This window comes from Oryzias latipes, chromosome 11 (genome assembly GCF_053564925.1).
Source record: "Oryzias latipes strain Hd-rR chromosome 11, Olatipes_Hd-rR_3.1".
NCBI lineage: Eukaryota > Metazoa > Chordata > Actinopteri > Beloniformes > Adrianichthyidae > Oryzias > Oryzias latipes.
The window spans coordinates 5,809,881-5,822,729 of NC_136247.1; the positions used below are offsets into that span (position 1 = coordinate 5,809,881).

The 12,849-nt window shown below is 38.6% G+C and overlaps 1 protein-coding gene across 1 annotated transcript; it reads right to left on the minus strand.

Moving 5' to 3' along the window:
* Positions 1–1,962: 1,962 nt before the first annotated feature.
* fam8a1a (family with sequence similarity 8 member A1a) lies at positions 1,963–5,786 on the minus strand. The gene is made up of 5 exons (XM_004074239.5): positions 5,286–5,786; positions 3,966–4,086; positions 3,747–3,870; positions 2,601–2,740; positions 1,963–2,480 (listed from the first exon to the last, which is right to left on the minus strand). Exons 1-5 carry the CDS (start codon positions 5,650–5,652, stop codon positions 2,336–2,338), a joined length of 897 nt encoding a protein of 298 aa, XP_004074287.1. The 5' UTR covers positions 5,653–5,786; the 3' UTR covers positions 1,963–2,335.
* Between the last annotated feature and the right edge of the window lie 7,063 nt (positions 5,787–12,849).

Below are 12,849 nucleotides of genomic sequence, written 5' to 3' on the forward strand. Positions count from 1 at the left end.
GTGCAATGGAGCTGCCTGTGATTCAAAAGAGTAAAAGATCTCTTAACCTCAGAAATTTTGAAGTGTCTAATAGACTTTTTTGTCAAGTCATCTCTTGCTCAAAGTCATGTTTCTGCTGTAACACTAAAGAGTTGCTGGAGTTTTATTTTTTGGTTCCTGTTATGTGTTTTATAGTTGCTATAAAGTAAAAATATGTCACATAATCTGGTGAAAAATGAAGCAGAATGAGAAGCACTTTTGTTTGCCACATTTCATTGCTGTTGATTATATCACCAAGCTGATTTTATATCAATACTGAGACTAACAGCCAAGTGAGAGCTGAGGAAGTACACTCATATATGTTAAAGCAAAATCTTTACGGCAAATTGGCCCAAAATGTTTTATAAGCTTCCTTTTTCCATGATAACGATGGGTTTATTTGCATGAAGTTCACAGACTGTGTTTGCTAAAGCTACATAAAATGTTCAAAATCATCCACCAAGTGAACTTTATATGTAGGCCTCCTACACCTGTTAGTGCTGCCCCCTTGTGGTGAAGTGGTATTAGATTTTTAAGTGTGCATCAGTTAAAAACAATCAAAATACCTGACTCTCATTAAAATAACTTTATTACGAATCTATTCAATTCTCTAAAAATACTTTTTCAAAAACAAAATAAAAATATTTCAGTGATTAACCCTTTAGATTGCAGCCTAATTTAATATTGTTAGTGTTTTTTGCTCAAAATACTAATGTTTTATGTGACAGATTGGATTTTGGTCGCAATTAGTAATTTGTTCAAAAATTACCAAAAAACTGTCTTGATTGGATTAGTATTTGTATTTTTAAATAAAGCAATAAAACTAATCAAAAAAGAACATAGTGACTGGAGATTTAAACATTTTTATCTGAATGCATTTTAATGTCACCCATTCACTTTTATATTGTCTGTATTTCACTAATAGGGTAATATTTGTTTTTGTTTTTCTATTCTGGCCACATGCAGCTATATTAATTATATTTATTATTCTACAAATCTTTGTTGCTTAAGCTCTTTTTTGGTTTAATTCAAACTTAGATTCAATTCTTTCTCTAGTCAAGGGAAAAGTTTGAAGTTGTAAGAGTACCAAAAATAGGAAAGGTCCCAGCCTCTGTAACGATTAACAAGGGCTGACTTGAATGTAACTGAGAAGACCTTTACAATAGCTTTGTCAGTTAAAGAAAAGGGAAGGTATGTACGGAAGAGAAATACAAGAGTTCTGATTTTTATTAGGATTCTGACTTCACCGAATTTAAATTTTAATTTGAAAATTTTTACCTTTTTTCTTAGAATTCTACCTTTAATCTTAAACCTCCTCCCCAGAATTTTACTTCAATTCTTGCATCTTTTCCTGGAATTCTTCTTGAAATTCTGTTGTTTTTTAATTGAAACTTTAATCTTAAAATTCTTTTTTCATAAGAACTCTAATTTTAATTCTTAGAATTCCCTTTTCTTTTCCCCAAATTGAACTTTAATCTTAGAATTCTAATTTAATCTTTGCATTCTCTACTCTTTTCTCAGAATTTTAACTTTAATCTTAGAATTCCTTCTTCTTTTCTCAAAATGTCAATTTAATCTTAGAATTCCAACTTAAATCTCAGAATCTTAACTTTAATCTTTGAATTTCAACCTTTCTTTAAAAAAAAAGAGGTCAGAATTTATCATTGCCTTTTCTTTTTTTCCTCTCCAAGGCTCCAATCCATTTTTTAGGGTTGTTTTCATGGTCATATGTTAAAGTTACAAGTACCTCAAAAAGCTATCGTGTTAGAGTAAGGACAGTAAATGTAGTTCGGTACTTTTCACCTCTTGCTTTGAAGATACACTATTGTACTTAGAAAGTAAAACATCAGCAGCTAAAACTTCAGAAAATAAACATCACACAAACGTTTTGTCCCATTTGAACAAGAAACCAAACTTGATGAAATTTAATTAGTCAAAAACAAGTTTTTCTAGTGTCATTTATTTAAAAAAAAGGCTTTCCAAATGTTAAAAGTTCAGCAAATCCACAACATTTATCATGTTTATGAAATATAAACATTTATTTTATATCTAACACTTTGCATCATGTGTCAATTGTGTGGAGAGTTCAGTATCATTTACAGGTTTGCATTCTATACAAATAATCAAAACTCATAACACTTTGGAGGGTTTTTCTAACTAAGATCAGCCATGATGGCAGTTTCTCTGACTAAGATGCTTCTTAGTCTAAGCAGTGCAGTCCATCCATTAAAGAAATCAAAGCTCGATCAGCTCAGCAGTCCTTCGTCACTCAGTGCAAAAAGTCTCACTCTGCGAGTGAGTCTGTCGGGAGAACAAACTATCTGGGGCTTCTGCGCTGCACAACTATGGTTCCCGCTACGATGTCGTACACAGTCCTGTTGTGCTGGAAGAAGAGCAGCGTGATGAAGATGGGAAAGAGGAAAGCAATGGAGAAGTTCTTGTTCAGTGCACGCACCATCGAGCTGTGGGAACAGAAAACCCTAAATTAGCACAACATCGGAAGAAAATGCCCTCTAGTTACAAATACTTTCAACATTTGCGTTGAGATACAAAAACACCCCTAAATAAATAGGCTCACTCACGCAGAGAGGGAGACGTTGGACGCTGGGACGACAAGAACGCGGTTAGGTCGCACCAGCGTGGACGTATTGCATGTCACAACTCGCAGACCAAGTAGGAACTTTCCTGGAGTTGCACCGCCAGCTCCCCAAATGCAGAGTGTCTGAGTGAACAATGAAACCCGACATAACAAGTACAGGGTTACCAAACACTCCAATATGAGGGAAAAACGAACAGAATTAGCTGGTTAAGTCTGGTCTTAAAAAAAAAGCTCTGAACAGGAGAGGCGCAGCCTTAATTTCCCACCGCTCCGTTCCCTTTCGGGAAAACACAATCAGTCCCACAGCTCCCATCAACATGCATGATTTCACCTCAGGCAACCGTCAGTGCAACATTGCATCAGTGTCCTCTGTGGGAAGCAATGCTGGAATAACACTTTGTTCGTGATGGCAACCTTCCTGCAGATGCAGACTGTACTGCACTGTCTCCCAAAACAGTTGCTGGTTGGAATCTCAGTTTAGTGAATTATGGGTTTTTTTTTTATCCAAGTGTCACAGTTTGCCTCCATATGACCAAAGAAAAAATGGGGGCAAAGCTGCTACAAATATGAATTCATTAGTATAAAGAAATACATTTGCCACTCAGACAGTTTGGAGCTCCTGTTAGTTTGCAGTTTTCACCAATTAATGTCTTAATTACTGGAGTTTAAAGATGTTTCCTTCCACAAACCTGCCTGATTCACAACAACTACAAAATATTTACAAATGGAGTCATACATAACTTTGATTTATAGAGTTTTCAAAATATGTTACCCGTAAAATAAAATTCAGCTGAATAAAAAAAAAGGAAGCTTTTCTTTAAATTGTTCAATTTTACTAAATTAGCCAACATTGTTTGGCGTAATCTTCATCTTTATAGTAACCTTTAAAGATCTAAACAACTTTTTTCTGCTTTACTTTTTACTTCAGAGCCTGATTTTATCACAAAAGCTTGGCTTTTTCTCCAACTCAAGAAGATATCATGTGTACATTTAAAAACAAAAAAAAGGAAGGAATTGAATGTTTGCTGCAAACATAGTTGTGATCTACTTTTTAAACATAAATCTTGACTAAACCGAGTAAGAAATATCCCCAAAACTTATCATCAAGACTTGATCAAATGTGACTCACCTCATAAACACACACTAGAACCCTGTAGACCAGAGCGACCGCCATCATCTTCTGCAGGTCTTCTAAAGACGTGTTCTCGTCAATCTCCTCCACGATGAAGTGGGTGATAAACTTTGCAATGTCCCTTTAAAGATATTTGAAAGGTTTTTTTGTGGTTTTTATGGCTGTATTAGAGGGAATTTAGAGATCCCTTGAAGGCCTCTGGGTGGCTTTACTCACTTCATCCCGCTCAGATGCATGATCCATAACACAATGGTGGCCTTCACACAGAACAGGATGATGAAATCCACCGTCTCTGCCATGAATCTCTGGAGAGGAGAAGGAATCTTGTACTCCCGCCCTGTCAGGCAGACGTATAAACAAGTGTGAGTCAAGAATCCAATTTGAAAGGAAATGTATAATCACTGAATTACAAATGATCTGCTGATTGCAGAATCAAATTCTTTTTTTCTTTTTTTTTTACTTTTGGCTTTTCCCTTCATGGGTCGTCACAGCCAATCAGCTTCCTACATCTAACCCTGTCTTTTGGATCTTCTATTCCAACACCACCTACCTTCATGTCTTCGTTCACTGCATTCATAAATCTCCTCCTTGGTCTTTCTCTAGATCTCTTTCCTGGCAGCTCTTGACTCAGCATCCTTCTACCAATATATTCACGGTCTCTCCTCTAGACATGTCCAAATCATCTCAGTCACCTCTCTGACTTTATCTCCAAAACCTCTCACATGTGCTCTGATGCACTCATTCCTGATCCTATCCATCCTGGTCACTCCCAAAGAGAACCTCAGCATCTTCATCTCTGCTACCTCCAGCTCTACTTCCTGTCTTTTCCTCAGTGCATTTGTCTTTAGGGATAACGACACGGCTGGTCTCACCACAGTTTTGTACATTGTTCCTTTCATTTGAGCTGAAACTCTTCTATCACACCTGACATTTTGCTTCACCCACTCCAAACTGCCGGGACTCCCTAGTCCCTTCTTTTCCAAATCCTTCATTACTCTGGACCCTAGGTACTTCAACTCCTCCACCTTCTTTGTCTCCTCTCCCTGTAACCTCACTCTTACTCTTGGGTCCTTCTCGTTCATACACATGTACTCTGTCTTCTTCTGGCTAACCATCATTCCACTCCTTTCCAGGAAAAAAAAATCCTCCACCTCTCTAGCTTCTCCTCCACCTGTTCCATGCTCTTGCAACAAATCACAATGTCGTCTGCAAACATGATAGTCCATAGTGATTCCTGTCTAACCTCACATGTCAGCCTGTCCATCACCTTTGCAAACTGGAAGGGGCTCAGAGCTGATCCCTGATGTAATCACTGATTTACAAATGATCTGCTACAATTCACCAAAGATTAGAGAAGAGTAGGACAGCTGTCTCAGGATGACTAAGAACTTAAGCTTGTTAATTATACATGCACATGTACTTAAGCCTATTTCCGCGTAAACTAGAGACTTAGTTTAAATTGGCAGAATAAAGCCCTTTTTCCTCGTCTGGCTTGGTGCATTGAGGATGAACAGCAGCCCAGACACACAGCCTTACCTGCCTGGAGGGTGTCGCCGTTCTGCTGCTGGGCTGCCCGGGCATCCGCCGCCGAAGCGGCGCTCCGTTCAGTCCGATCAACGCCGACATAAGGAGGCGGCTGAGGCAGCGTGGGCGGACTGAGAGGAGAAGGGTAGCTGTACCAATTCCGGATGTCAAAAGCTTGGTGGTCACCAGCGGAAGTCGAGAGAGCTGCGTCCGGCGTCTGAGGGAGAAGGAAGGCTGGCAGGAAGCCCCAGCTCGCCGGGCTGCAGCCCGTGTAATACTGCCACATCCACTGCTGCAGCTTCTCGCAGTATTCCGTGGTGACCGTTTGTGGCTGCTTTGTGTCCGTTTCGGAAAAACCGGGACTACTGTCGTCCAGCATACTTACGAATAACAACCAGTCGACATTACAGACCCAAATAACTTCACAGAAATAGCGTTATAAGTTTGAACTGTAAGGTAGTTTCTCTTCGTTGACGGCTCACAAAGACGCCATCAACGCGGGGACATGATTAGGGGGGGATATGTCACCATGCGCTACTTTTAACGCTTATTTATTGGTTATGCTAACATAAAATAATTCAAAATACACATATATACGATTATAATATTAAATATTTTACTAACGTTTTGCGTTGATGACAAAAAATAATAACTTATAGTGTGAGGGAAATTTTGAACCCCTCCTGCCGTCTTTATTGGTATCGACCATTTAAAGGGACGTACTGAATTTTATCCAATTTCCCAGCAGGCACCTGCCATGATGATGATAATTACCTAAATGTTGTACAAAAATAAGAAAAACGATTTCTTGAAGCATCATTTCTTTCTTAGCGTTATTTATACATTTACCTATAAATGGACGTTAATTAGACACAACTTGGAAACAACTACTTATAGTATTTTCCATTTCTTCATGTAAAGTAAAATACTCCTTTTTTAAATGTTTTAAAAAATTGTCTAAATTATATATATATCCTCCTGAGACCCGGCCCATTCACTTATGTCCTCTATAATGGACATTTTGTTTACCTGTTTATTTCTAAGGAATTAAGAGATGCCTTTCCAAATCCTATTCTACTCTGTAGAGGACATCCTGGGCTTTCCATTGATGTGTTATGTGATGAGTTTGCATGCTGGGAACTTTAAGTTTTACCTCTACAAAGATGGCTTCCATGCCATTTACCTAATTTTATGGAAAGGTTAAAGGCAAGTCAAATATTATGTATCTATTCCTTTTTTTACCTTGATAATTATATATAATCTTGGTCATAAACATGTTAGGAACAATATTTTTAGATCTGAAAAAAGTTTCATGTTTTCAGTTTTAAAACAGCAGGCATTTAATGAATGTCTACTGTAGTGGACACCGGGACCATTTTAATGTATTTAATGGCTGCACATGATTTTAGGATGAAAAAGTGAAGCAGAGAGGATTCTATACCAGTTAGTTGAGAGAGATTCAGATTTGGAGCTTTCATATGATAAAAAGGATGAGATTCAGGAAGAAATAATTGTTATTTTTTTAAATAACTTGATTTTTTTGTGTTTTTTAAACGTCCATCATAACAGCTTTACACCTGTGCTACCAGGGCGCCCTGCCTATCAAGATGACACTAAAGTTTGTGAATACCGGAGTTCAATCTCGTACTTTTCATAGTACATTGATAACATTTTTGAGGATCTGTTTTTGATCTAGTTGTGTTCCAACTACCGGGGAATCACACTCCTCAGCCTCTCTAGGAAAGTCTATAGGCCACAGTACTGGAGAAGACAGTCGGTCCGATAGTCGAACCTCAGATCCAGGAACAACAGTTAGGTTTCCGTCCTGGTCGTGGAGCAGTATAACAGCTCTACACCCTCTCTAGGGTGCTGGAGGGAATGTGGGAGTTCGCTTATCCAGTCCATATGTGTTTTGTGGATTTGGAGAAGGTGTTCGACCACGTCCCCCATATCCTGTGGAGGGTGCTCTGGGATTACAGGGTCCGGGGAGCCTTACTGAGGGCTGTCCGGTCTCTGCATGACCGGAGCAAGAGCTTGGTTCGCATAGCCGGCAGTAAGTCAAACCTCTTCCCGGTTTAGTTGGAGTCCAGCAGGTCTTCCCCTTTATCACCGGTTCTGTTCATAGTTTTTATGGACAGAATTTCTAGGGCACAGGCAGGGGCCGGAGGGGGTCTGGTTTGGGGACCATAGGGTTTCATCTCTGCTCTTTGCAGATGATGTTGTCCTGTTGGCTTCATTAAGCCGGGACCTCCAGCGTGAATTAGGCGGTTTGTTGTAGAGTGTGAAGTGGCCGGGATGAGGGTCAGCACCGCTAAATCTGAGGCCATGGTTCTCAACCAAAGAAAGGTAGTTTGCCAATCTCTGGGTGGGTGGAGTATCCCTCCAGGTGGAGAAGTTTAAATATCTTGGAGTCTTGTCCATGAGTGAGGGAAGACAGGAGCGTGAGATTGACAGGCGGATCGGAGCAGCGTCCATAGTTCAGCGGTAGCTGTTCCGGTCTGTTGTGGTGAGAGAGCTGAGCCGAAAAACAAAGCTCTCAATTTACCGGTCGATCTTCCTCTGCAGCAGATGGTCCAACAAGTAACAAAAGAGTGATGCAGAATTTTATTGTTTTAAAACAAAATTTAATGTTTTTTGGGTGAATATCACTCTAAAGATTTAATCTTCTCCTTTTTTAAGATTTTCCAAATTGACTTCTATTTTCACAGAAATATCGTCCTGTTGTCCTCTACAGTTGACGTGTTGGGAAATTAAAATAAAAAACATTTAAAAAAAATTAAAATTGTAAGGTGTTTATTTAGGCCCAAATGGATAGGAAATCACAAAAAACAGAAATTGTAAGACACTTTTTTTCCTCGGTTCTCAGGAGGATATATATATATGTGTGTGTTTAGTTGTTTAATATGGAATGCTGTAAAGATTAAATAACATTTTAATATTCTGTATTCATTTAAATCCATTTTTGAGAGATTTTAGTTGTTTTGTTTAGTAAAATTGTGTTTGTGAAGTGGGATGTTATTATACTGAAAATGATGTCACTCAGAATTGAGCAGACCTCTGTGTTTATACCAAAAAGGCAAAACAGAAGATAGTTATCAGTGTCATTGCGTTGAGGATTTGTTTATTGCAGCAATCGATGGAGAAGAACTGAAAGGCATCAAGGAGATTTAAGATAAAGTAGTTAAACAGAATCAAGCATTTTTGCTTGTTATAGATTTTACTCAGTCTAAAGGTTTAGTAAAAATGTCAGCAAAATACTGAAAAGGTCAATAAGATGAACTTTCAACACAGATAGACTCGTTGTGATGAGAAATTATTTTACATAGACGATGCTATTAAAAGGAAAGTTTAAAAAAAACACAGAGAAAGGAAGTGGGAAGCCTCATATCTCATGACCTGTACTCGACAGTTTTGCGGTAAGCAAACTATCACATTACTTGTACAAGCCAATAAAAGAACTATGAGCACATGTTAAGATATCTCACTGCAAACAGGAGGCTGAGTTTCAGAACAGGCAACAGTGAGAAGCTGCAGACTGAGCAGTCGATGCTATAGATAAACACTAAAGGGTAGTTGATCATCAGTGAGAAGAGTACTTTAAAGTTACATGGAATACCAAAAAAAATCTTACAGTAGCAATCTGAAGCAGAATGCATGGTGGTAGCCTTCAAGATATAAGAGTATATATTTAAAGCAACTATTAGAAGATGTGGATGATAACATACATGCACAGACAGAACTGCACGAACAACAATTTTTTTTTAATTTTCCTTCTGTATTTGTATTCTCGTTGTTTTCCACAAGAGGGCAGCAAAGATCTCTCCTTTTCTACATTGTGGCACATCAAAAATAGTTCAAATGTGTCTGCATGTGTTTTTTGGCATCATAAACTTGCCTAAACGATTTCTGCTGCAGTCGTGTAAATTATTCTTCCTGTGCACACATTTCACCAAAAAGCTTTTACTTTAATAAACACAAGAAACAACTCTAATGTACTGTGCGTGCAAACCATGAGATGTTAGTCTAAGCCTTCCTCTATAGTTAAAGATGTTAAATATGTAAAATAGAGACCATAATACTAGACTACGCTAAATGTCACTGGGTTCAGTAAACTAATTTGCAGGTCATTCATTTGACTAAATTTTGCATTGAGCTCTTTCTTACATTCCCTAACACACATTTAGTGTGTGTTTTTTCTTTTCCTACCACTCACTTCTGCAGGTTCTGCCCAGTCTTGATTGTTTCAGTTCTTTTCATTATTTTACACATCTCCCTACACACATGTGCCCCCCTGCAGTGGTTATAGGGTAAGGGGGCACTGTACTTGCTGACTGGACTGCTGTCACGCCTGCCAGTTCCCCACAACTGTGCTGGCTCAAAAGAATGGAGGCAGTGACGCGAATCCGAATGAGCATTATCCCCGCCGACAGAGGCCATGCGATGACTTTGCCCAAAAGTAATCGGGTTCAAATAAAAGCCGAGTCCTGCAACTGCTGACCCCCATGAAAACCCGACAACCTGGCAGGATTACTGGTGTGGAGGTCCACGAGTTAGGGATTTTAATGAATGGGGGAATTCTGCTGAGCTTTATTGATCGAAAAATATCTCATAAGGATTTTTACATATTTTTCTTGTTATAATTGAAAACCCGTTAAAAATAACATGGATTGTTGTGCTTACATAAAATAAAACTATGAGGAAAGCATAAACTCCTGGCATAAAGCATTGTCCTCTTTATTATAAAATCATATCCATGAATTAACTCGTAAATTACATTTTATTTATTAGTTCAAAGAACATTTTTGATTTTTTTTTTGTCTCTATTTTCAATGCTTTTATGAATTTGCAGACGAGAAGGAGACTGAACGAAGGATGAAGATGGTATTCACCAAATGTGAAAAGCACACGGTTCACAAGGTTCCTGTAAAGCAGGTTGCTGTGTCTGAACAGGAAGCTTCCAGACAAACACTGTTGGAACAAGGTCATCAAATAACTCCAGCGCAGACGAACGTTTTCATATCAGAAGTTTCTCAGCTTTTATTATGTTTCAGACATATCTAAAGGTTGATTCATTCAGTAGTCTACACACAGAGCTGTTTTTGCACAGGTTTGGTCACTGAAAAGGAAGGAAATGTATTGCAGAACCGTGTAATGGGGGATAAAAAGAAAAGCTATAAAGAGGAAAAAAAGGGTTGAGGGTTTTGAGAACAACCAGGCTTTGCTTTAGAGAGAGAATAGAAGAGAGGATAAAAAAAGGTCAATTTTAAACAAGTTTTAATCAATCCAACAATTTATCCATTTCCATCTGAACCTTTTGAGGGCTCATGGGGTTGCTGGAGCCTATCCCAGCTATTTTTGGATGAAGAGTTCACCTGGGATGGGTCGCCAGTCCACTGCAGGGCCACACACACTCACATCCACACCCAAGGATAATTGAGTGTGACCAACCTAGCTACAATGCAGGTTTTTGGGAGGATGCTGGAATGTTTGGATGAAATCCATGCCTACATGGGGAGAACATACAATTAGTCAGAAACAAAAAAGCGATAGACTTTTGCAACTTTTACAGCAGAAAGTTTGTCTCAATTATAAGTTATGAACAAGTTGAGAGGCTATCACAAAATACGTCTGGTGGGTCCCCGATAAAAGAGAAATGAGCAAAACTGTTCATCCTGAGAACATGCAGAACGATTTCCCGCATGTCCTGCTTTCAGACAAGGCCACGGCCTGGTGATTCATGCTCAAAAACTCTGATTTGCTGGACTTTTTCTGTAATTTCATGTTTTTTTTTTTTGTTTTTTTTGCAGGCTTTGCTTATGCTTTCAAACAGGATTAAAGTCTTTCATCCATGGTTTCACGTACCGGTAAATCAAAAAGGTGACTTCTGTAACTTAGCCCCTTTTTTAAACTCAAAAATGTTTCATAAAGTTGCAGCAGTTTGTAAATCTGCACACAAGGTAAACATGTTTAAATCAAGAATTGAGATGTAGAGAAGCAAAGCTCTTGATGTCTTGACCAAAAGACGAGAAAATCCCTGCTTTGTATTATATAGAAGCAATTAAGAAAATTATATCTGCTTCCCTGGATCTCTGGCAGAAGCATCCAAGAGGAGAATGAGAACAAGCACTCTCCCACAAGCGTCTGCTTCAAGATATTTCCTGTATCTACTCCCTTTTCTGTAGCTTCATCCCTCACCTAATTCTCTTTCCTGCACCTTCAACATCCTGCACCTTTCCCCTGCTGTTGGCAGTGAGGAGGTTTATTCGGGTGACTGCAACAACGCCCTACACTGTGTGCAGCCATGTTTCATAACTGGACGTTAGGTCCTTTTGGTTCCAACATCAATGGGGTTCAAAAAAGCAAAGTTCTCACAGAAAGGTTGGCTGCTTGTTTAATGTGCAGCTGTGCATTGCAGGGAAGACAGCAAAGCTTTGTCGTGACGAGTTTCACACGGATACACCGCAAAAACTGAATCTTAAGAAAGTAAAAAGAGCCCTGATTGAAGGATAAATGTCTTCATTTTTGTCTTGCAAGAAAGCTAATCTAATTGAGAAAGGTTTTCTATTGCAAAATAATCCTAAATTGAGATGAAAAATGTCTTAGTGACAAGAATCTTTTTCTTAAAATGTGTTCTCACCCCACTGGCAGATATTTTGCTTATTTCAATCATTTATTTCAAATTTTAAGACTGTTTGACTTATTTGTAGGGGCCTTTTCTTTCAGATGAAAACAAACAAAACTCAGATTTTATGGTGAAAGCGACTAAATTTCAGAGTATGCTGCAGCTGCAGCGCCTTCATTGTACAGAATAGTGTTTCAACCCCTGAAAGCTGTTCTTATGGAACAGAATCTCACCAGAAGGGTTAATAAGGGTTTGCTGTTTGCGTCTACTGCGGTCCATTGGGGAGCTTGAGTAAAGGTCAGCCTGTGACTAATGCCTTCCTCTTTCCTCCCTCCTTCCAGAGGCTGTGGTTATCTCTGCAGTGCATTGTCGGGAAGTGCCTGTTGCCTCCAGCACGTCGCAAAGTGTCCGTCATGCTGGCTCTGCTCATGGCCTATTGTTTTTTTTTTTTTTTTAAAGACCAAGCTGTCAAGGCTTCATCCCAGCAGTGCATTGTGCATTGATGGGCGACAGGACAGTAAACGCACGGAACAAACTGTTTTCCACAAGTTACAGAGTCCTGTTAGCTTGTGGAAATATTTTGTTGTGCCTGAGGACAAAAGTTTGGGAACATGTTTTCGAAAAAACTGTCACATTAAAATCTTGTGGTTTAACAACACTTGTGTGCTTCAAATTTTAAAGCTCTAAAAGCCTCAAATGAACAAAAAAGAACAGTTTTGCTTAGACTTAGTTTTGTCTCTATTTAATTTCTGAGGATTTTCGCTATGTCAATTTGAAAAAAAGTCTCTTTTTTCCACTTTTTTTTTTATTTTAGTATTAGATTGCTGCAACATTTAAACGTTTCTTCATTTTTTTTCACCTTTACTGATATTTCAAATATTTCTTTGCTGTTTTTTGTAAAGACCTCATCCATGATTGCCTCTTTGGGCCCATTTCATTGTATAAAAAGAATGA

What these genes read in the sequence shown, in the direction of transcription:
- fam8a1a (XM_004074239.5), bottom strand. Translation starts at nt 5,652, where the DNA reads ATGCTGGACGACAGTAGTCCCGGTTTTTCCGAAACGGACACAAAGCAG. An exon ending in TTCTAGTGTGTGTTTATGAG is followed by an intron (nt 2,741 to 3,746) that starts GTGAGTCACATT and finishes TTGTTCACTCAG; the next exon opens with ACACTCTGCATTTGGGGAGC. An exon ending in TCCAACGTCTCCCTCTCTGC is followed by an intron (nt 2,481 to 2,600) that starts GTGAGTGAGCCT and finishes CTGTTCCCACAG; the next exon opens with CTCGATGGTGCGTGCACTGA.